Consider the following 24,391-nt stretch of genomic DNA (forward strand, 5'->3'; position numbering starts at 1 on the left):
ATGAATAAACCTAGTTTTACAGCTAGCTGCATATTTCATTTGTATGCAAGTTGCATTAAATCTCATTAAACTGAATAAAACTAAAAGACACAATAGGTAAAAGTCAGTGACAATAAAAGGAAAAGAGCAGTCAACATAGTGTAACAATTAGACATAGCATATAAAAATATAAATAACTACGTAAGACAACAGGGTAATTTAAAAGTATAACAACCCCTGATAACATACAAAGAGAGAAAAAAAAAACATACTAGGAAACATATTAAAAAAATCATAACTCTATAAGTAACTGGTGGGATGTATAAATACCGAGCTGCGTCAAAGAGTATTCATCAAAATACACATAAAAAGAAACAGAGGTGAAGGTAAACCGCAAACAGATAATTAAACTCAAAACATTAAAGAGTATGAAAAAGCCTTGGTCTGAAGCGAAAAACGTCGATAAGACACACATTAGTTAATAAAAGTTCAAACAATAACCAGGATCGAGTACCACAAACCCCACATAAAACTTCCGTTGTGTAAGTATGATGCGTTAATGAAATCACATTTGGTGGTGAATGAGCAGTATAAACGGCCGTGTAAGTTACAAATAAGGGGTTTTATGATGTAAATTGTCTTTAAATTGTTGAAATTATAAATGTTAAAATTTTGAATCAAAAGTTACCCACATCTGCAAATAAAGTTACGGACGTCTGCTTAGTTTCGATCAAAAAGTTATGGACGTCTGATGCTTTTTTTAAAGTTGGCCTTGCGCTTTAGTGAACTCTAAATTAATAAACTTATGGCAATTGTTAGTGATTTCTTTATTCAAGAATCCTATAAATATTTACATTCTGCATGAAAAACGTTGCAATAGGTAGATTTTGTATGAATTAAATATCAACGAGTTCAGAGTCCGCCATCTTGGGCTGTGGGTAACTTAAGTTACCCACAGCCGTTTAAGCACAGTGATGTACATATTTTATCTTACATGTATAAGACTATATATTTAAGTAATTGAATTAACTGTTACAATATTGATTGAAACACTTTTTTTGGCCATTGTTGGGAAGTTTTTTTATTATCATTCTTTTTTGCAAAATGTATGTGCAGGTAATTAATGAGAATAAAAGTAAAGAAAAGATTAAGACAACTATTATTGAATCTGATATTAAGGAAATGTTTTGGAAATATCAATGAGATGGTGACAAAACTATTGAAAGGTTATTTTACTCCTCAAATACACAGTGTTCTCCCCAGATATTTAATTTAACATCCTGGTAAACAGGACAAATTGAAATACCATCTTGTTTCTAAAAATTATAGCATCACATCCATAACATAATCTATAAGAAATCCACTTCAGATAGCATCACATTTAAGATTATAGCATCACATTACTATGATGTCAAACAGCCCTGGGGAGAACACTGAATACAAGAAGGAAAAGAAAAAGACAAATAAAACATCTTTATTTTAAACACTTAAAATTTATTGTATGTTATACTGAAATGTTTATTACTTCTGAGTATGTTTACTCTTAAGATTTTTTGTGAAAAGAGCCACTATTCTATTGAACGGATATGTTCTATTTTTTTTATGCAACATTTTTGTAACTGTGGTCATGGTGGTTTTACATTAAAACTTAAAAATGTCAAAGTCTGACTGTCAGAAGAAACTAGGTTATTTTTAACTTCATGACTGAAAAACCAGGTCATGCAGTGAGTGTAAGTGTTTAAACAGAGGAGAATCGTGATCTGTTGCTTTTGATGTGCTAGAAAACAAGTCAGTTGTTTCACTCAACAGCCTCAACATTCCTCTATTGTGGTTAACTAGGTAATAATGAGTTACCTGAGGTCAGTTGAGTACACATGAGTAAATAATAACACAGAGTTCATGACTAAGTTAATTGGACAGTAACAAAATTTCTAATTAAAAAAATTTCCATAGAGAAGCAGTGATGGAATAATTAACATACGTTTCTGCGTTAATCATATTTACACATGTCCTGATAGACAGGAAATAAATTTCAAAGTAAGTTTTTTTTATATAACATACATGACCTGTTTTCATTGCATGAATAAAAGTGTCTTTTCTGACTGGAAGAATTGGTGAGATTTTAGAGATATCTAGGTATATTTGTTCTTGTTTGCACACAACACAACGATGTTTGCACAATATCATTATATAATACATGTATATTACTATAAATTGTTCCATCGTATTCTATTGACTTCAAATCCAATGTATTTTATTTTTGTCACTTAGTACCACTAGGAGCGGGATTGTCCTGATTTACATGTTTATTGTTATAACTTTATAACGACAGCCACTTTATTAAGTTCCTGGCAAGACACAGGATCATTGTAACTTTTGACAGGGTTAAATATATTTGTTGGTGCTCAGCCTCAGTATCCCTTTTCAGGGACAGTGTTTAAATAAAAACTAATAACTATACAGTATTGGTTTTGCTCATTGTTGAAGGCTGTACAGTGACCTATAGTTGTTTAAATCAACATCATTCCAACTCTGGTCAATAGTTGTCTTAAAGGTAATCATAACACATTCCGCTGAGTTTGTTTAAATGAACTGTTAAAATCAATTAAAATGAACTCATTATACCTTATTTTTATGTTAGAAAACAACAAAAGATATCGTTCTGTGTACCATATAATAGCCAAATGGCTAGAGTAAATTCTACTTCATTGAAAGATTATGACCACTAACATGTATTAAATCAACAACTCCATGTAGAAGTATATATATGTGGTCTTATCTGTCCTTAAATGACCACTGGTATTTAATCAAATATTTTCTTTTTTGTAGGTCAGTTGATAATCCTTGATTTAAATGGTAGAAGGTTATCTGGAAGTAAAACAAGGTCAATTTTTAAAGAGGCTTGTCATAATATTAACACTTTGATGGAGGCTAATTACAAGGGAGACGCGACAGGTATTGTAAATTTCAGCAGGAGATACCAGTAACAATCTACCTGATGGGTAAAAATTTAAATAATGAATAAGGTATCATATGGATTATAATATACCTGTGAATGAATAGGTTTTTAACATGGAAAACTTGCTGATAATAAACATTTTTCAACGGATTTAGTTCCTGTGCATATCGCTTCGATTTCGCTTTCAATTACTTAAGTTTTCTGTTTTCATAATGAAAAGATCATAAACAAGGATTGATTTAGTTGTTTGAAAAAAAATTATTAATCAATACCTTGCAGTAAATATATTTAACAATGGGGGCCGTCAATAGCTGCTGCATCCCCAAAAATCGGGATTATGATCATGACAACAAAAAGCTTAAAAAACACAGAAGGAACTTAAGTGCAACTTTTAATATGTCTATGATGGATGAAACTCCACAAAACATGATCAACATCAATTATGCAGCGGAAGAAGAACTGATGACACTTCCTGGAATAAACCGTGCAACGGCACAGAACATCATTGAGTATCGAAAACAAATAGGAGGATTTAAAAAAGTTGAGGACTTGGCTCTTGTCTCAGGTGTTGGTGCTGCAAAATTGAACACAATAAGAAATGAAGTTTGTGTTTCTGTGAAAAGAATGACGAGTACAACTGAGGGGAATTCTGGGGGAAGTTCGTTAAGTGGAAGTAATAAAGATTTTGAAGTTTTTACAAATGATTCGGTGAAAAAGAAAAATGGGAATTCAAAAATGAATATAAATTCTTCAAATGTTTTCCAGTTAATGAAAATTAATGGTGTTGGACAAAGTCTTGCTGAGAATATAGTAACTTACAGGGATAAAAAAGGACCCTTTAAATCTATAGATGACCTTGTGAAAGTGAAGGGCATTGGAAATAGTATTTTAAGTGCAATAAGATATCAAGTCTGCTTGGATGATTCTGAGGACCAAACATTCATGAATGGCAATGTCACACATAAAGACGATTCTAATTCAAACTCATCATCTTTAAACACAACTACATGTACGAACAGACATTTATCTGAGTCCACAGAGAATATGTTAGATATTTTAGAACCTATCATTAGATCATCTTCTAGACCAAAAGTGGCACCATTTAATTTTAAACATAAAAACAAAGGTGTTGTGAGGATAGCTAGTTGGAATGTGGAACGATTCGATGAAGAAAAAGCTAATAATCCCGGAGTTAAAGAGGTCATTTGTATGACAATTCTAGAAAATGGGTAAGTTTGTCACAAAAATTATATCATGGTTGTAAGACAATATTGTATCAACTGAGCCCATGCCACATATCATCATTTTAAAGCAAAAGTTTAGAATTCATCTTAATTTGAGTCATTTCCTCTCTTTTTTGAGATGGAGACTTCAATAATTAATGAATAAACCATAAAATTCCTCCATCTCTCTGTTGAACCTGTGGTGGCCAAAGATCGTGACATCTTGTACTAGTTTACAAAAAAAATTACTTGGAAACATGCCCCACTCAACACCAGCAAGAGAGGTGTATAGTTTATAATTACTTAATATTTATGTGCATATACTATACAATGTATATTGTATCAGAAACTTTTCCCACTAAGCAGATTTAAAACGTGACAATTTTCTCATAACCCAATGTGATTAACATGATTAAAATACCATGTGATAATTGAAACATTGGTAAATACTTGATATTTACATCTAGTTGCCCTTTAGCTTTATTTTTTTGGCATTACATGTAAACAAACAAATTACTTCCAGCTGGGGACTTATTTAAGGTGGTACCTAACACTACAGGGAGATAACTCTGTAAAATCAGCAGAATGTTTTAATGACGTTGGGTTGTTAAGGGAATATTAAGCTTCTCAATGATCAAAATAAGTTTTTGTCAAACTGCTATATAACCAGTGTAATTTTTCTGATCAAACGGTTGGTTCAATTTTTTTAATTTTTTTTATATTTTTGTCAAAGGGTCATAGTAAATACTGTGTCAAAATTTTAAGAAAATTAAACGAGCCAAATTAATTTTAGTTAAGGTGTTGAGTACCACCTTAAATATCTATGTGTAGATTTTGAAAGCTAGTGTTCAAACTGACTATTTTTATTATACTCCCACGGTAGCGGAGGGGGCATTAAGTTTTACTGGTACCCTTGTCAATCTGTATGTATGTTCGTACATCCGTCCCAAAATTGGTTTCTGTTTTCTAACTTCAGTTTGTCGTAACCAAATTTTATGAAACTTATACACAATGCATATTACCACAAAACACAGATTAACTTTAAATTTTGGTGGCATCACTTTCATTTATCTGTTAATATTTATATTGTAATTTTTAACACATCATTGTTCATACACAATTTTCTGTTAATCAAAAAGTTTTATTTAGAATATGTTGTGGAAAAGGTTTATATATATATAAAAATGTGAACATGGTGAATAAGGGGTAAGATTGCCAATTAATGCACAACTCTTATCTTCACTTGATCTTCGGAGACCAAATGACAAAGAATGCTTTTATATCATGAGATAGAATTAGCAGGATTCAATATCTAGACATCTAGTCTGATGGGATAATATTTGATTAACTCTAATACATATTTTTGTACTTTCAAACTTTACTTTATCATTTTAATAAATATTGTTAATATTCATAAAGAAATTAATGGTCAATCTACATTCAAATACGAAAGAGCATTTAGATATTAATTATTTAGATCAGTTATTTTATGAATAAGTTGATGAAAATGAAATAGGATTTAAATATTTTTGTTTGTTTGTTAGCTGTAATCAATCCAGTCATTAAATTTGATCCTTGATATTTAGACTTTAAACTTCAATATTTTGATACTTTTTAATAGCCATTGACATGTAGATATTTTTAAACTTCAATAAATGATATTGTATACTTATTGTTAATTTTAAGAATGAAAGAACAATCAGGGAAATTAAATACATGTATGATATTTATATGAATAAATTGATACCAGCACTGTCTACAGGTGATTATAATAAACTTGTACATTGTACTTGGTCTTGAACCTATCTTACTTTCTCTTACACTGTTTACAAATGTATATAGATAGATGACCTTAAAAAAAGATTCCTATGAAACAAAGAGCTAAGAGATGTCTTTAGTTACAGAATCTTAATACAATACATGTAACAATAAAAAAATAATTATTGAACAAAGTTTTGATGGAATTCTTTTCATCCTGACCTTTTTTGAAATTTCTCTACATGCATATAATGCACATATTTTTGAGCCTATGTAAAACATTTGATTTTTTCTGTAGTCAACCTTGCATGATGGTTATATTCAAAAACTAATGTGCTTTAAATTTAATATTTATAAGTTTTTTGGTGTCTTTTTTCTTCTTCATAAACTTGTAATGAAAATTCGTATCATTCTGGATGTACATATAAAAAAGAAGATGTGGTATGACTGCCATTGAGACAAATCTCCACAAGAGACCAACAGACACAAAAGTTAACAACTATAGGTCACTGTACGGCCTTCAACAATGAACACAGTCCATACTTGCATACGGCATAGTCAGCTTTTAAAGGTCCCGAAATGACAAGTGACAAAAAATCGGCCTAATTTATGTAATATAATTTTGAATCACTGTATCATATTTATGGCTTCATTTAGTCTACATGAAGGTAAAAGCTGACAGATTGTGAAATTATAAATTTATTCAAATGTAAGCAGTAATATTTTATTACATTCAGATAAGGTCAACTGATAAAGAAATGTACATGCAATCATTCTATCATCCGTTTTAGATTTGATAAATTTTCATATATTGTCCTGATGCAGTGTGATGGTTAGACTGATTATATATTAGTTTGTGAAATTTTCACAGGGGAAATTTTGAAGATGAACAAATGTCAGGGACATGTAGATGGTACATTTGCATGTACATTGAACAAACTCTAAATTGATTTCTATTAAATTACTGAAAAATATTAATATATATCAAATCTCTCATACAAATGCAAACTACTAATTAACCATCTTTTTTCTTCTTTTAGAAATGATTAAATGGGATATATAGGTTAAAAAAATGGTTTTGTTAATTTTACTTTTAATATTATAGTAACACTCTGGTAACAATACAGTATTATATATATAATATCAGAACCTTGCTATGAATTTTCAAGTAGTAATATCATCATGATGAACCTGAAGGATTAGCAAGTAATAATTATATAGTTTGATTTACTGCCAAGTTGTTGTAGCTATAGACATTTTATAGGTTATGTAAGGACATGATCCTAAATCAGTTATTAACAGCTTAGTAAGTCAGTAACTGTAATCAATGGCATATCATTAAATGAGGAGGGGAGGAATGGAATGGAATTGATGTTTAAGTGAATGTATCGTAAATATTGGTAAATATTAAAAAAAAAAAATTTCTGTAGGTTTACTTCTTTTTTTAATTTCAGATTTGGTTTAATTGCATTCCAAGAACTTGCTGATGAGAAAGCATTAGAAAAGGTCTGTAAATGTTTATTGGACAATGAAGTTAGCACAGCATGGCTCTTGTTTACTGGTACTACCACAACCAATTCAATCACTTGATTGGTGGTGGTGGTGGTGGTGGTGGGTCTTTGATCTTGTCATTATGTAGTAGGAAAAGGGAAAACTGTAAATTAAGCATTTTAATTTATTATAGGTGATTATAGGTTTAATAGGATTTCAACAGCATCAACCAGTACAAAAATATTCTATTAAAAAACCCAATATGAGGTCTTGAAGGTGTTATCATTCCTATTTTGTTTATCCCAAGTTAACTTTTAACTTACAGTAAGGGGCGACATCAAAAGATCAGGGTCAATGAAAAACTATGTGAATTAAGTTTTTTTTATCCTACATTGAACTTTTGATGTCGTCCCTAACAACATAAAATTGAGAATGGAAATGAAGAATGTGTGAAGAGATAACAACGTCGTACACCCAACCAAAGAACAGAAAACATAGGGACAACAACCCAACCAAATAACAGAAAACATAGGGTCGGAATTAATTCAAAAAGTTGACGACTGTAAATTACAAAATGAAAGAATTTAAAAAGTAATAAGTGCCAAAATTAGAAAATTGGGAATTATGCAAAGAAAAAAAGATTTTTTTTGGACTGCACTTGTTTATTATAAAGTTGATAACTCTTGTATAAATTTTCTCCAATACAGATATGTGAAGAACTAAATACTGCATCTTTACCATGTACAAAGAAGTGGTCAGGTCGAGGTGGAAAATGGAAGTTTGTGGTATCAGAGGCTACTGGTAGGATGTATCAGGTATATAACTATTCTGGTTGATTATAGGTTAGAAGGGATATTTCATGTACAAATTACCATAAATACTAGGAAGGTAATGGTAGGCTGCACAAACTTGCAACTACCAACATCCAAGGAAACAAAATAATCGAGAGGGGAGCAATTCTCATTGTTTCAATAAAAAGTGACCAAAGATATAGGTACAAAGTGTTGAAAAACTGGTTAATATCAATTTTTATTTGGATATTTCAGGCATAACTATATGCCTTTAAAGTGTTTAAGAGAACATAAAAAGGATAGCTGGTGGCCTATTTGGCTGTATGGTATTTAATCTATAGTAGTCAGTATTCTGCCAATACTAATGTAGGGAGATTGACCCCCTCTCTTGTGGCAAGAATCTTTGGAATCCAATACAAATGTAGTGGATTTCAGTTTGTTGATCTCGGTCAGCAATTAAAACCCAGACAGTTGTACTAAGAATATAGAGGAGTATAGAGTATTTTCACAACATTAGTTGTAGCATTTATAGTTAATACTTGTAGGTATAATTAGAACTGACAAATTGATTGTTGTAGCAAAGTCACTAGGTATTTATGTTTACCTAAGAAAAGTGTGTTATTGTACCACTATATCAGTGTTAATTTGTTTGTACTTAGGTGGTATATCTTATCAGATATTTACTATAGATAAGATCTTATCCAAGTATTTCATATAATATTTCTTCTGATAAACAACCCCCCTTGTGGAATTGGTAATATTCTATAATGGGGAGATTATTAAAGATACAAAATCATTACTATCTATCCAGATATCATGGTGATCATGGAATTTGAAATAAGACTGTTCCCTAATATTATAGCATCACAATACAACGTTAACTGTATACATACATTCTATTGTAAATCTATTCAGAAAGCACAATGATAATAAATATACCATCACGCTTATTGGCGGTATTGCATTATGAGACGTAATTTTGATATTTTACCTCAAAAACTGTTAGCTTCATGTAACATACTTTGTTATTTTTGTAATATTATCGATGATTGAAAGTCTTTGACTTAATATATTATAAAGAAGACTTTTTATGAATTAAAGAGTTCTGCTGATTGTTTCTGAGAAGTTTAAATGCACCATTTAAAAAGATTGGAAAAATAACTAATATTTATATTTCAGAGTAATGAATATAACGGCTTCCTGTATGATGTTTCACAAGGGATAACATTAAATCATTCAGCATTGCTGGAAAAACCAGATAACTCGCCTAAACCATTCACAAGGGCACCATTTATTGGAACTTTTAAGGTATGATTATTGTTGTATTTTAAAAATTTATATCCATCTGTAAATCTAAGTCATCTATGATACAGCAATTTAACATGATCTTAAAACAATAAAGGTCATTACGAAAAACCACACAAGTTCCCATAAACTATGACATCAAAATTAAAAAAGCGTCAGAAGGCTATTTTGGAGCAGATCTAAGGTCATTTGGAGACAAAATTCAGCTCAATACCAAAAGTGTAAATACGTTTATAAATAGCCATTAGCCTCTCCCACAGGTTGTGAAATAGTTTAACATATCCTGTTGTGGATTCATTCTTAATCATTGAGTAGTATTATTTGTTGAATTCTTTCGTATACATACAGTTGTGATTGGACAATATTGAAATATTTCATAGCTTCAATGTCACAGTTGTTTTCATCAAAGTTTTATCATCACTTGTTTTGCATTATCTCTGATGATAGAAAATACAATAAGAAGTTAATCTGTTATTTTAATAATAACACAAATACAATAAGAAGTTAATCTGTTATTTTAATAATAACACATGTATTATAACATCAACTCATGTGTTATGGTTCAGCAGTTACCAGCTCTGATCTATCGTTTAATGGTTGCAAATAATCATTGTCTGGCTCTACTAATGTTTTTATAGATTATCGTTGATCATCTCAACGAGATTGATTTTCTCGTCTGAGCCGGGACGGAGAAAGCAAGAAAAGCAATCGAGTTGAGATGACTAATGGTAGCCTGTTTATTGCTATTGCTATTTTACCTATCACGACATTGTTATAAATTTTCATGTCAATTTCATTAGCAATTCCACAGGCGTCCTTAGTTTCTAGTGATAATTTTCTATCTCGAGCGAGGAGCATGATATGAAAAATTATCACAAAAAAATTAAAGGGAAAATCCACAAAATATAGCGATAAACGATATTTGCTGAGTTTTTAGCTATAAAATAAATTCTTGATGCTGGCAAATTAAACTTTATTTTACAAAAATTCTTAAATGACAAAAAATAATTTAAAAAAAATGATATGAAAGTGTCTGGTATTGAAAATGATGAATGACTGATTAAGAATTACCTTTTATTCAGATGAAGAAGTTTGATTGTATAGTTGTGAGTGTACATATGAAGGCTACAGGATTAGCTAATGAAGACTTAAACAGACTTCAGGAAGAAATAGATCAAGTACCACAATTGATCAAAGCCATAGAACAACAATATCCAGGTAAATACAAAATAGAGGGAGAAGATGTGGCAATCAAAATTAATAAGTCAAAGAAACACAAGTCAATACCATTGTCAAATATGAAAACAATGAAAAAAACAAAGAACAGTCAAAACACAAACAAGGGTATCATCAAATATATAAAGATTCCTGCTGCATCAACTGTGATATGATATTTTTCCTTTGAGACAGTTAAATTTTCAAATTTAAAACCCCAGTGAAGAAACACTACACAGAAAACTTAGAATTGACAACATAAACCCAACCATTATATTTTGAAAAATAAAAAATTAAAAAGATAGACACCAAGGGTCATTATAGAGACATCAAAATCTTAAAAATGAAAGAATTGCAATTTTCTTCTTAACACACATATAGGATGATAATTATAAAAGTAGTCATACATTCCTGATGTACAGTTCTACTCTTCACTAATTTTACAACTTTATACTTGTACAACATAAGAGTACACAGCAAATAATGGATGACACAAAAGTTTATAATTTTACAAGACTACAAACTTGATGTACTGAAGTAATAATATTAGATGATATATACATGTATATGCAAATGAAATTATCAGCTCTGTTAATAATAATGTAATTTTTCAGGGGAAGAAGATATTATTATGTTAGGGGATTTCAATTTAGATCCACAGAAAGAAGGTATGTATTGCAAGCCAGAGTTTCTTAAATGAAGGTAAAGGGAAAATATGCATAGCTCTAGGAACATATCAAATCAAATCAAACAACAAGTCTCAATTAAAGTTAAGACTTGCATTGGGTTGGTGGTAACATTAATTCCATACATCTACTTGGTAATCAGAGCATGTAATCAGTTAGTTTTAACTATCAGATCACACAATAACCATAGCAAATACTGAAATACAGTTTGGACTGCACTTGTTCCAGTGTTCCAGCTAGGCCGTTTTCAGAGGGCGCGGCGCCCGCCCTTTTCCGAGTGGCGCCCTGTGCCCTTTTTACAGTTTCCAGGGCGCCCTGCCTTTTTTGAAGATCGATTGCATATTAATTTGCGTATTGATATGATACGCTAATTACTAAATTTTACCTGGGGAAAAGATTATGACTTTGTTTACCACCCCAAGCTAATCAATGGTTACAACTGGTGTCATAATCTGTTGTTATAGGTAATCCGTTTATCGGATGGGTCATTAATGATCATCAACATTAATTCGTTCAAATAGAATCGGTCAGTCGGCAATTATCTTTGAATAAATGTGCATACAACAACTTGGGCACAATTTGCGATGTTTACCGTAGTTTCATGGAAGAAACGTAATGACAGAAAGTTGGAAAACCATTATAAACTCGTTGAAGACATTGTTTTACTTGTTTTCTGTAAAATAAACAGAAAATTCAGACGTATTTGTCATTGACTGCCTTCATTTTTGATACGAAAATAACAAAATCGGCCGCCATATTGTGATCATATTTACATCATATTTACGTACTGTTTATAATCCTCCAAAGAAGGAGCACACCCGAATAAAGAAAGATAACTCAATCTGATTTTTTTCCTAGCATTGAGTAACCCATTTACATATTCTAAAATGTGTCTCCATACTTCTTGCTTAAGAATATATATGTTTAGGTATTTATTTTGAGTTATGGGAAAAGTTAAAGAGGGTCTTAGTAGCAGTGTTGGTAGGGTGCCTTGGTCATCTTTTTCTGTATTCTTTATTTTTGATACTATTTTTCACTGTTGCTTTATATCCTAAAATTGTGAATTTACTGAGCACAGCTGTTTTGTGCTGTATTGCCATCAAGCACAGCAGGGGTAGAAAGGTGAAACTGGTAAAATGTGGTAGACCATAGAAACAGTATGAAACAGATCTCCTTTCAAAACATACTGCATATAAAGTTCAACTGTGCCAAGCAATGATAAAAAAAACTTGTGTGACAAGCTGCTTGACAAGTTTTTCAGCCTTAAAAGTAGAAAGATAGAGTTCTATATGGGCTAAAGATGTTGTTCTTGTATAACCTGTGATTCAACGAATAAACACAAATGTTTGATTAACATCTTTTATTAAAATATGCCCTTTTCATATTATCATATTGCGCGTTAAATGCCCTTTTTCAGGATTGGCACCCTGCCCTTTTGAAAACCTAGCTGGAACACTGTGTTCCATCTTAGTTGTAAAGAAGCCAACCACAAAATCTATTTCTGTAGAAAAATCTGTGATAAACTGTCATTGACAATGCCTAATGCAACACCTACCACTTTAAAATTTGAAATGAAACATACACACTTGCAGCAGTCACTGGCATAATTTCATTTCTATGTAAATAAATTTTTGTAATGTATTTAAATAATTTAACAAAAATTACTGCTCTTGTAATCTTTTATGAATTGTCCAATTCTGTAATTCTAAGAAGAGCATCTCATGTCCCCTAATTTTAAGCCTGTACCCTTCTTTCATTTTTGTCTGTCTAAATAATGTTTTCCAGATCTTATATTCTTTTTTCAAAATTATTGATTTTACAAAGTCTGATATAATTCAAGCTTTTGTAGTGGTGAAATTGAGGTAATGAAATTGGGCAATGTAAATAATATTACTATCTATTAGTTTAAATTCAGGTATACAAAAAATCATTTATTACAAAATTTAGAATTAATTTTAATTCAAAAACACAAAAAATGAAATAAATTACAAACGAAAGTGAACCAACGCCTGGTGAGTCTGTAGTACAGTAGAGTCCATAAAGTGGATACCCGAGGGTATGCAGGGTCGTTATGATAAAAACATATGAAAAATGAAATAGTTTGAATATAAAATATTTATTGTTTCAGATTTTGATGTGATGCGTAAGAAAGGTTTTGAAAATTGTGTACCAGTAGGAGAATATACAAATATCAGCAATAACAACCTTAAAGGCAGTCAGACGTATGACCATATATGGATAACAAGTAGCACTAAAAAGACATTTTCAGGTATATCCTTGCTATGGTTGTAAATATTTGTAGTCCATTAATGAGTGTTTGAATCATAGTAATCTTCGTCTCATGGGTTTTCGTGCTAATAAGAATGCATTGTGACGTCACCATTTCCATTAAAGAAGCATGCTTAAAACGAATTCATATGATGTACCAAAACATATGATTTGACCATACTATCAACATTTATCATAACAAAAGTTTATAATTAAGAATACTTTCAACACTAAAGTAAGATAATTGTTTAAAATATTGTTTTATTAAGGATAAAGACTTCTTAAGTTAGAAATTCTTTATGTGTTAATTTACATTCATGAGTTTTCATCTGCCAATCAGTAAAGTAAAGAAAAAGTTGATGCAAGCTATACGTTATTGTAGTTTTAACATGAGTAGGCAGTATATTCGTGATTATTTTTGCCTGAGCGATAGTGAGGGCTAAAATAACACAAATATAATACTTAACCATGTTAAAATTGTCTGATTAGGACAATTAAGGAAATTTAGATGTCCGATGTGTATAAGGGTAAAGCAATTGTGTAGGCTCTTCTATGAACCTCCCTTTTTTGTTTGTAAAAAAGCAAACAGCTGGCACTGTGATTTTTTAGAGGGATGAGTTTTTGAACAGCCAGCATGAATGGTTGTCGTATCTAGGTCAAATATATCAATTTCAGAATGCAACACATTACAGTCATAATAAATGAATTAGTAACAACATGTGCATCATTTAAGAGTTTTGAAGTGTTTTAACATGTTTAAGTTAATAAAATATATTAAATGCATGCCAATTTGATAAAATTAATTTTTCTGCAGAAGTCAATATATGCATGTGCCAAAACAAATTATAGATTTAGAGCATGGGTTTATTTATAAAGCGAAAGAAGCACGTCATATTAGGAGTGGAATTTAATGCAATCAAAACCCTCTGGTACTGTCTTGATGTCTGAATCTTCCAAGGTTCTTTTAAAATACACAAATATAGTGCACTGAATACAACACTGTAAACATCCTATCCATCAAGATTTTTAGAAATCTATCAATGAAATATTATTTGAGATACTTGTCAAGAATGTTACATAAGTTGTGCAGGAATCAAATATCTGTTTTAAAAATATCAATGAAATCATTGTTAAAGTAATCTTTAAACTTGTATTTATCTTTCTTTGTCCATAATTGTAGTTGAATCAACTACAACCAATGCTTTACACAATGTTGAATTTTACTTCCCATTGATAAATTAAAATTGTTATCCGTCAGTGCTTAAAAGCACTTTGATTGTACGCATTACCTCTACATTTTGAATAACCTTGAACTTTATATAACAATTCATTTGTATATCTCTTTATTTTAGGTTATTCAGGTGTTGTAAGAGAAGGTCTGACAAGTCCTCTGATACCTAAAGGCTGGGGATGGGGAGGTGTTGTCAGTGACCATTGTCCAGTATGGACAGAGCTATACACAGGGAAAGATTTCGATACAGCAGACTTAACCATCACTCCAGATGCCATCAAATTTACTCTTGATGGTTGATTTTGAATTTTGTGAAAAAAAACCACATAGTGAATCAGATGAACAATTGATATACAATACATGTATATATTAAAGGGGCCTTCATCTTACAAGGCAGCAGTAACCAAATCCAGCTTTCGATTATAGAATACTTCTTTTGTTTTCCACTGACCACACATCAGGTATCCTGATCTGAAATTCACTGAGGGATCCCATTCCAGAGGAGTAACTCCTGTTTCTGACTTTTAGTCAGATTTTATGGAATCATCTATTTTTACCCATGCAGTGTCATGAAAATTTTTGCCTCTGACCCAACTATTCTTTTCATAATTTGATTACTTACAGTTTAAAAAGCCATTTTTGTTAAACTTATAAAAGCCTTGCTATTTTTTCATAGTGTTTGAAAGAAAAAAGGTTCCAATGTTAAATGTAGAAAAAATATAGAGAAAACCATTTTCCGCCAAATTTTCATAATTCTGCAGTGGAAATTGGATCAAGATTTTACTTACATTTTAACCACTTGCTATTTAATTGCTCCAGGGAATTGGGATACCTACACAGTGTCGGATCATGATACCATGTGTGCTGATGAATTTGGGAAATTTAAGTGTTATTTTGTAACCTTATAACTATCAATTGTAGAAAGTCATGGGAAAGCATGTGTAAAATGATAGACAAGAATTATAAGTGGGTTGTATAAGGAGGAGATATTATACCTCAGACAGAAGATTTTTATTTATAAAGTATTTTTTAAAAGAGACGTATATTTATATATCAAGAATTTCTAATGAACACAGATGCCAAACTAAACACATACTCACAGAAAAAGATTTTTTTTTTAGAAAGATTTTATATATCTGGACAAATATTTGCCAAATTGTTGTTTGGAATAAAATGACATTATATATGGAAACTACTTACTGATTAAAAAAGAAGCTATAAATGCAATAATTTGTTACATGTATTATTTAACACATTTGAAAAAAACTTTGCTTGCAAGCTGTTTTAAAAAAACTTCATCAATAGTAAAAAAAAAATTAAAAATATTTGATTCTTTTATGAAACAATTAGAAAATGTAAATTATGATGAAAGAGGAAAGGCTATTTATTAAATTTTTCTCTCACTTTTTTGTTTCAGGGTTTTTGAAGATATGGTTTTTAAACTTATTAAAATTATGATCAAGCAACATTTTACATGTTTATATTTATGAGATTAGTATAGTTATTGCAATAAGAACTCTACATGGTAAAGCAACAGTATTATATGTATTTTATTGTGATGTTATATAAGTTTTATATAAAGAATTGCTATTGTACCACACTGAACAAACTAGCTGCTGGCGGTAAAATATATTAAAACTAAGATGTTTGATGTCAAGATTTTTACAAAAAAGATCAGGTTAAATTGGAAGTTAGATATTTAATTGAAAATGATAATTTATATCTTTTCTCTTTTTTCCTATGTTTTGTTTTTTTCAATTGGGCTGTTAAATATTCTTCACTGTGTTCTATATAAATTATATTTTTGGTACAAATTTGTAACTTTTCAAAATGAAATTCTACTAATTAAAACATTTCTTTTGCACAATAAAATATAAGCTCTTACTTATACTATTTTAAAAGAAATCATGTTGAATTATAGATTTCTTGTATATTAAGACTTTTCAGATGGCATTCTAGAAATTTTTAATCTAGTCAAACATTTAAATTAGATTTTCATTGAAAGTTAGAATTAGATATATACTCTATTTTTGAGTTTAGATTTGTATCATGGTACAAAAGGGTAAAGAAATTAATGTCCTTCTGATAAAATTTAATGATGTGAACCTCATCATATTATTCATTATAAAAAGGACCAGTAATGTTGGTGAAATTTGGCAATTTCATTTAAAAAGTATTATGTATCCATGTCATATTTGTATATGCATATATAGATTTTAGTTATCAAATTATCATCTTTTGATGCATCTATCCATGTCATATTTTTATATGCATTAGATTTACAGTGAGTTGACTGTTAGTGTTGCTCTCCACCAATTGCAACTCATTCAAAATTTTGACCAAATTGCAATTTGTTTTATTAAACCAAATTGTTCAACTGGTCAGAATATTGAACAAATTGTTCAGTCAAAATGTGAAAGTGCAAGGTGATAAAATAAAATATACTTATAATCCTATAAGACTTTAACTCCACTTTAATGATGTTGTGACAAATTTAGTTTATCAGTTTTTATAGTTATATTATAGTCATTTCAATGCTGAAGAGGAACTGGTTTTTTTGAATTGCTATAAAATTGTTCAAACTAAGCTTTCATATAGTTTTTTGTCGAGCCTGCAACTTTTGTTGCAGAAAGCTCGACATAGGGATAGTGATCCGGCGGCGGGGGCGGCGGCGGCGGTGTTAGCTCACTTCTTAAAAGCTTTATATTTCAGAAGGTGGAAGACCTAGATGCTTCATACTTTGTATATAGATGCTTCATGTTATGAAGTTTCCGTCAGTCACATGTCCAATGTCCTTGACCTCATTTTCATGGTTCAGTGACACTTGAAAAAAAAGTTCAAATTTTTTGTAATGTTGAATTCTCTCTTATTTTAAGTAATAGGATAACTATATTTGGTATGTGCGTACCTTGCAAGGTCCTCATGTCTGTCAGACAGTTTTCACTTGACCTCAACCTCATTTCATGGATCAGTGATCAAGGTTAAGTTTTGGTGGTCAAGTCCATATCTCAGATACTATAAGCAATAGGGCTAGTATATTCGGTGTATGGAAGGACTGTAATGTGTACATGTCCAACTGGCAGGTGTCATCTGACCTTGACCTCATTTTCATGGTTCAGTGGTTATAGTTAAATTTTTGTGTTTTGGTCTGTTTTTCTCATACTATATGCAATAGGTCTACTATATTTGTTGTATGGAATGATGGTAAGGTGTTCATGTCTAGCGGGCAGATGTCATCTGACCTTGACCTCATTTTCATGGTTCAGTGGCCAAAGTTAAGTTTTTGAGTTTTGGTCTTTTTATCTAATACTGTATGCCAATGCATAGGTCAACTATATTTGGTGTATGGAAATATTTTATGATCTTTATGTCAGTCGCGCAGGTTTTATTTGACGGTGACCTCATTTTCACGGTTCATTGCACAGTGTTAAGTTTTTGTGTTTTGGTCTATTTTTCTTAAACTATAAGTAATGGGTCAACTATATATGTTGTATAGAAGCATTGTTAGCTGTACATGTCTGCCTGGCATGGTTCATCTGACCTTGACCTCATTTTCAAGGTTCATTGGTCTTTGTTTAGTTATCTTGGTTAATGTTAAGTTTATGAGACAGTTGTAATAAAACTAAGCTTTATACTTAGGACTATCAACATAATATCATTGATTAGTATAGAAGGCGAGACATTTCAGCGTGTGCACTCTTGTCTTTCTAAAAGTATTCTATATTTATAAGAATCAGATATCATTTTAAATAAAACATCATATATTCAGTAAAATATGTGTGAAATAACAATATGCTATTGATAAGTTTTCAGGGGAGATAACCTAAAATATTATTCTTTTGAATAAAGACTTTTTGAAAGAAAAGTTATTATCTCCCCCATGGAAACTTCCTACAAACATATATTGCAATTTTACACATATTTTACTGAATATGAAATGTTTTAATTCACATAATGTCTGATTCTTATAAATATAGAATACTTTTAGAAAGTTAAACTATATGAAAGCTTAGTATAAACTTCCTACAAACATATATTGCAATTTTACACATATTTTACTGAATATGAAATGTTTTAATTCACATAATGTCTGATTCTTATAAATATAGAATACTTTTAGAAAGAAAAACTATATGAAAGCTTAGTTTGGACAATTTAATAGCAATTCAAAATAAACAGTTCCCCTTCAGCATGGAAATGAATATAATATAACTAAACAAACTGATTAACTAATTTTGTCACAACATCATTAAAGTGGAGTTAAAGTCTTATAGGATTGTAAGTATGTTTTATTTTATCACCTTGCACTTTCATGACTTGGCTGTGGTTTTCTACAGCAGTTGGTTCAAATTTCTGACCAGTTGAACAATTTGATTTTAAAAAACAAATTGCAATTTGGTCAAAATTTTGAATGAATTGCAATTGATGGAGAGCAACACTAACAGTCAACTCACTGTAAGATTTCTGGTTATTATCTTGAATTATGTTTAATGCAAATCTTTATTTTTAATGCATTAGATTAGAGATTTTAATATAATATTTGGTTACATTAAATTTACATATTCATATTTTATATCTTGATGACTAGTACTTCATGGTTACTGAATGCTATTCCCTCTACAAAGTGAAAGCTATGACGCAAACCTAAGATCACTTGGTCTACAAGAATTCATGAGATCTAGATTTAGTGTATATAATCAGGGCTGTTCAATTCAAACATATTATAAGGTAGTTAAAAAAACATTTTTAATGGTCAAGAAAAAGGTAAAATCACAAAAATACTGAACTTCGAGGAAAATTCAATTGGAAAGTCCCTAATCAAATGACAAAACACATTAAACGAATGGACAACAACTGTCATATTCCTGACTTGGTACAGGCATTTTCAAGACAACCCCATGGTTTAATGATAGCATGTGTGGGAGGTTTTTGACTAAATTCCTGAATATGTCAAAGCAGACTTTAAAATTGCAAGTAACTTTAAAAAAGATTTTAGGTCTGACATGCACCATTTTAGATTAAGAACACAAAAACTTCAGTTCAGAGTCTGAATAATGTTTCTGAATAGAAAAGAATTTTTGCAGACTATCGCCTTTTTAACTTGATTTAACTTTTTTCATCAGCTTGTCAATTTAGTACAAAAATAAGATATATTGACATCTTGTTAAGAAGTTATGAATGGTTTACTTCATTTGAACTGTGGTGTATAGTTGTCTCCCGTACAATCGTTCTGATTCTCCATAGTTTTATAGTTGTCTCCCTTACAATTGTTCTGCCTCTCCATAGTTTTATATTTTAGTTTGCTGATGAAATCCAAAATTTGCTCAACTAATTTGGTAATAAGTTAGTTGCATCCTGGTGCTTTAGTGATCACATGATCAGTTTTGAAGGGCGTTTTCTGTCTGCTCCATTTAGGAGGGCCATTACTGTCTGCCAGTATAGGAGAAACTTTTCTGTGTAGTCTGTTTGGGAGAATCGTTTCTATCTGCTTTGCCTGTTTTAATGGAACAGCCCACATAACATTGTATTTACTTGTTTTTTATGGAACAGGCCACATAACATTGTATTAATTGTCACAGAAGTGTTGTTAACTTGTTGTAATTGACTTGTCATAATATAGGTCAAAATGTATTATTTGTTTTGCTATTTTTGCCACATCATATTTTTACATATTTGCGATATTTTCACAGTAATGCATTTTGTTTTTCATACAATGTTATCATTTAAATGTCTCATTTGCATTTTTAATGTTTTTCATATTTTTTATATACTTTTGTAGCAATATCCAATGCAAACTTCAACTTTATAATTGTTTATCTGTTATCAATGCAAAGAGGATTTTTAAACGAAAATCTTATCAAATTTTTAGGTAAAAAAAGGTACATGTTTTCCCAATTTCAATATTAAAATTAATATTTGAATGAGATTTTTTGGAAATATTTAGTATCAAAGCAGATTTGAACAGTAAAATTATTTCTATTCATGTCCAGTTAAGGTTTAGGAACAATTAAAAATGAATGTCCTGCAAATTTAAGTAATTTGAACTTCTTGTATCTATTTCATTTGCTTATTTTTAGAAAATTCATTCAGAAGTATATCAGAAAACAAAATAAAATAGATAACTGCTTTATTTTGTTACTTAAATTTTAACATGAAGAAATTTTTATGTCAAGTCGATCAGAATATGAAGCATCATCTATTACTGTTAATTTGCCTAAATAAAATTGTGACTTGGATGGAGAGTTGTCTGATTGGCACTAATACCACATCTTCTTATATCTATTTTTGGTTACAATTGAAATTCTTCTATACGTCTAGTCAATTGTCTGTACACTTGTTATTTTTGCATATTTTATTGTAGGTTGTTGTAATATTGTCATCATTTTATAATAAAAATATGCACATAATTAAAGGCCAGTATATTCTAAAGATTTCACAAAATTGAACTCATTCAAATATAGATGTAGCAGAAATAAAATTGTTAGAAAATCAGTTAATGTAGTAGGGAAGAAATCAGAAATGATAGTCTTTCCAGTGCTAAAATCAGGAAGGGAATAAGATTAAGATCTTTATACCGTTTCATTGCAGAAATTTTGGAGGTGAATCAGAAATTCAAACTTTTCTATCATATTGCAGTTAAGAAAAAAGGAGATCATAAAAGATTTAAACTTTTTCATTGCAACAATTATAAATTTTATATTCCATTGCAACAATTAGATAATTTTAATACAAAAATCTGTGTAAGGAAATCAGTATTTTATACCCTTTTCATTGCAAATTAAGGTGTGTAGGAATCAGAAAATTATAGTTTTGCTTTGCAGAAATTTTAGGCCTGACACATGTAATTGCTTATATATAACATGTATATATAAGCCATTGCCTGCATTATAAACATTTTCCACTTGAAATATGCCTTATCATATTCATAGATAAAGACATATTGATTATGCAAAAAAAAAAGGCTGTTTATACTGTAAAAAGATTTATATTTGCTGTCAGATTACGACAAGTAAAAAAGTATATAATTTTATCTAATAAATTACTAATGAAAGAGAAATTATAAATTGTAAAATACAGGGTATATATATCAATATAAATTTTGTTTGTTGGAAAGTGGTGAAATGAAATTAAGAAATTGGAATTGATATTCTGCGTCATTGATAACATTTTTATATGTATCAGATTATTAACTTATGCTGAAGAAGCAATAGATTTTTGTTATAATTTTTTGCTCAAATTAAAAGTTATATAAAATTTTCTTGCTTTAATACATGTATTCCATCTGGCTTATGAAGTTATTTGTGATACTAATTGTGTATTGTGTTGAACTAATATTTCAGGAATGAATCCTCATATCAGTGGCTACTATAAAAGTTATCTCTTTAGAAAACGAAGTTTATTCCTATTAATTGCTCCCAACACCGAAAGTAGAAAAATTAACAACACTTCATTAACATTGATATCAGACATTTAGTAGTCTCTGCTGAATTTATTACCAACTTATCTAGATTCAGGCCAATTGGAAGATTGAAATATAATATAAGCACATTTCTTTTATTTAAGACCTTTCTTTGAGATAAAAATTCAATTAAGACAATAAAATGACTTGCTTTCCTCCAATTTCCCAATTGTGACATCACGGAAAAGGGAATCATGTCTGATGATGTTTTAAGAATGAACATCTTTTTGCATTAAATTGATTTGAAAAGAAAGATTAAGCTTGTCTGCATATAGTTAAATATTATTAGAGACCAAATAACAACAGTTCTCTTGAAAGTTACAATTTGTGAATTGTAAAACACTTTTGTGGAGCTTTGTGTTTTAAAATTAAAATTTACATGGTCTCAAGTTGACAAATACTGTATCACAGAGGTAGGATCTAGTTATATGAAAATAATGAGTTTATTGATACTTAAATATTTCCATTAAGACCCAAAGCTTCGGTTTGATTTTCTATTTCTGCACTTTTTTTTCTTCAGGTAAGATTTCTTGTTAAGTGTCTGTCTGATTTTTGGTTCTATTTCACATTCAAAGTTTGGAGTTGTTATTGGGTATTACCTCAGTTAGTAAATGTTTGTGAAAATGCAGTTAAGAAATAAAAATAAAAACACCATCAGGAGATTATGGAAAAGAAGAGCAGTTTTCAACTCTACATGGATTGAGTATACGCAAATCAATCCACAAACTTTTTTTCTTGAAAGAGGGTATAAATAATCTCCTAAAATGTATCAATTTAGGATCTTAAATTTTCAGTTGTATCAGTTTTAAGTAATTGTTTGTGGTTATTGACATAAGATAAGAAAGATTCAAAGTACACCTATTAATTCCAAAAACACACAAATCTACATGATTACTCAACATGTTTCTTTTAAAAGCATTTGATTTTTTGTAAACATAAATTGTTGGAGATACTGGTCTTATAATAAAGAACACTAGTTGAGCATCATACTTATCGGTGGCATTCAAATTAAACGTGTGGAAAACGAAATTTATAACGAAGTTACTGTTTTGAATAACAAAATTCCTAAACGTTGTGACATTTTGTTGGTTTATTTCACAACATGTTTAAAACTGTAATTTAGAAAAAAAAGACCACATAAATGATAAGACATAAACAACGAAAATACCGATCTCGAAAAAAAAATCAAATCGAAAAGAATACTTATTTAGTATAAGAAATTTTAGGGCCAAGATCACTGTTTTAAAGAAATCATATGAAATCAGATAAATGGTTTAACTTTATAATTTGAACAACTTTCAATTTGAATTTAATCTTTGACACAGTATGAAAACCTTGCATTTTTTTTTTTGCTTTGTTCCACAAACCCTTTTTTGACCAAACAACAAGGAAAGATTGCCTGACATATTATATGTTACATGTAATGAGACAGAATCTAATATATTATGAAAACAGGAATGTGAAATTTTTTGGAAATTGAAGCATGATCTGTGTTGACAATTTTGTGATCCACTTCCCTCCTATTCCATAATTGCTTCCTTCATGTCTGCACGGATACAAACAATCTGATAGAATAAAACGAATCGCACTCAATACTCAACATGTATCAATGAGTTATGTGACTGTTCTAAACCTTCAAAACATGAATAATGACCTATTATATCCGGACACATAAATCCTATTGACCTAAATATATCAAATTTTAATTGTAATAATTCAAATGAATATAAAAACTGTTATACTCAGCTATTTAATATTACAATATTACTGATGATTTATTATTACACGTCATTTAATCCATTTACCTTACGTTTGTATTTAGTTTATACACGACCTATATACATCGGTATTTAAATAGTTTACAAAAGTATGTCCAATGTTTGTACACAATTTTGTACACGTTTAAACACCTTCCTGTTTAAATGAAAAGTAAGACTTTCTTTAAGACAGTAAGACTTTAAAATACACGTATATAAACAATGAAATTGTATATGAGGCTTGAGGAACATATAATGTTTGGTAAAAT

The 24,391-nt window shown here is 30.0% G+C and overlaps 1 protein-coding gene across 1 annotated transcript in view; it reads left to right on the forward strand.

The window, feature by feature from the left end:
* LOC139525308 (endonuclease/exonuclease/phosphatase family domain-containing protein 1-like) overlaps positions 1–24,391 on the forward strand; it is a 70,128-nt gene that overhangs the window by 32,152 nt on the left and 13,585 nt on the right. The window contains exons 2-9 of the mRNA XM_071320510.1: positions 2,809–4,167; positions 7,374–7,425; positions 8,118–8,225; positions 9,381–9,509; positions 10,589–10,724; positions 11,336–11,389; positions 13,536–13,676; positions 15,028–15,201. Of these exons, the coding sequence (XP_071176611.1) occupies positions 3,233–4,167; positions 7,374–7,425; positions 8,118–8,225; positions 9,381–9,509; positions 10,589–10,724; positions 11,336–11,389; positions 13,536–13,676; positions 15,028–15,201 (1,729 nt within the window). The 5' untranslated portion in view covers positions 2,809–3,232. The remainder of the gene's footprint in view (positions 1–2,808; positions 4,168–7,373; positions 7,426–8,117; positions 8,226–9,380; positions 9,510–10,588; positions 10,725–11,335; positions 11,390–13,535; positions 13,677–15,027; positions 15,202–24,391) is intronic.

The sequence above is a fragment of the Mytilus edulis genome, chromosome 5, assembly GCF_963676685.1.
Source record: "Mytilus edulis chromosome 5, xbMytEdul2.2, whole genome shotgun sequence".
Lineage (NCBI taxonomy): Eukaryota > Metazoa > Mollusca > Bivalvia > Mytilida > Mytilidae > Mytilus > Mytilus edulis.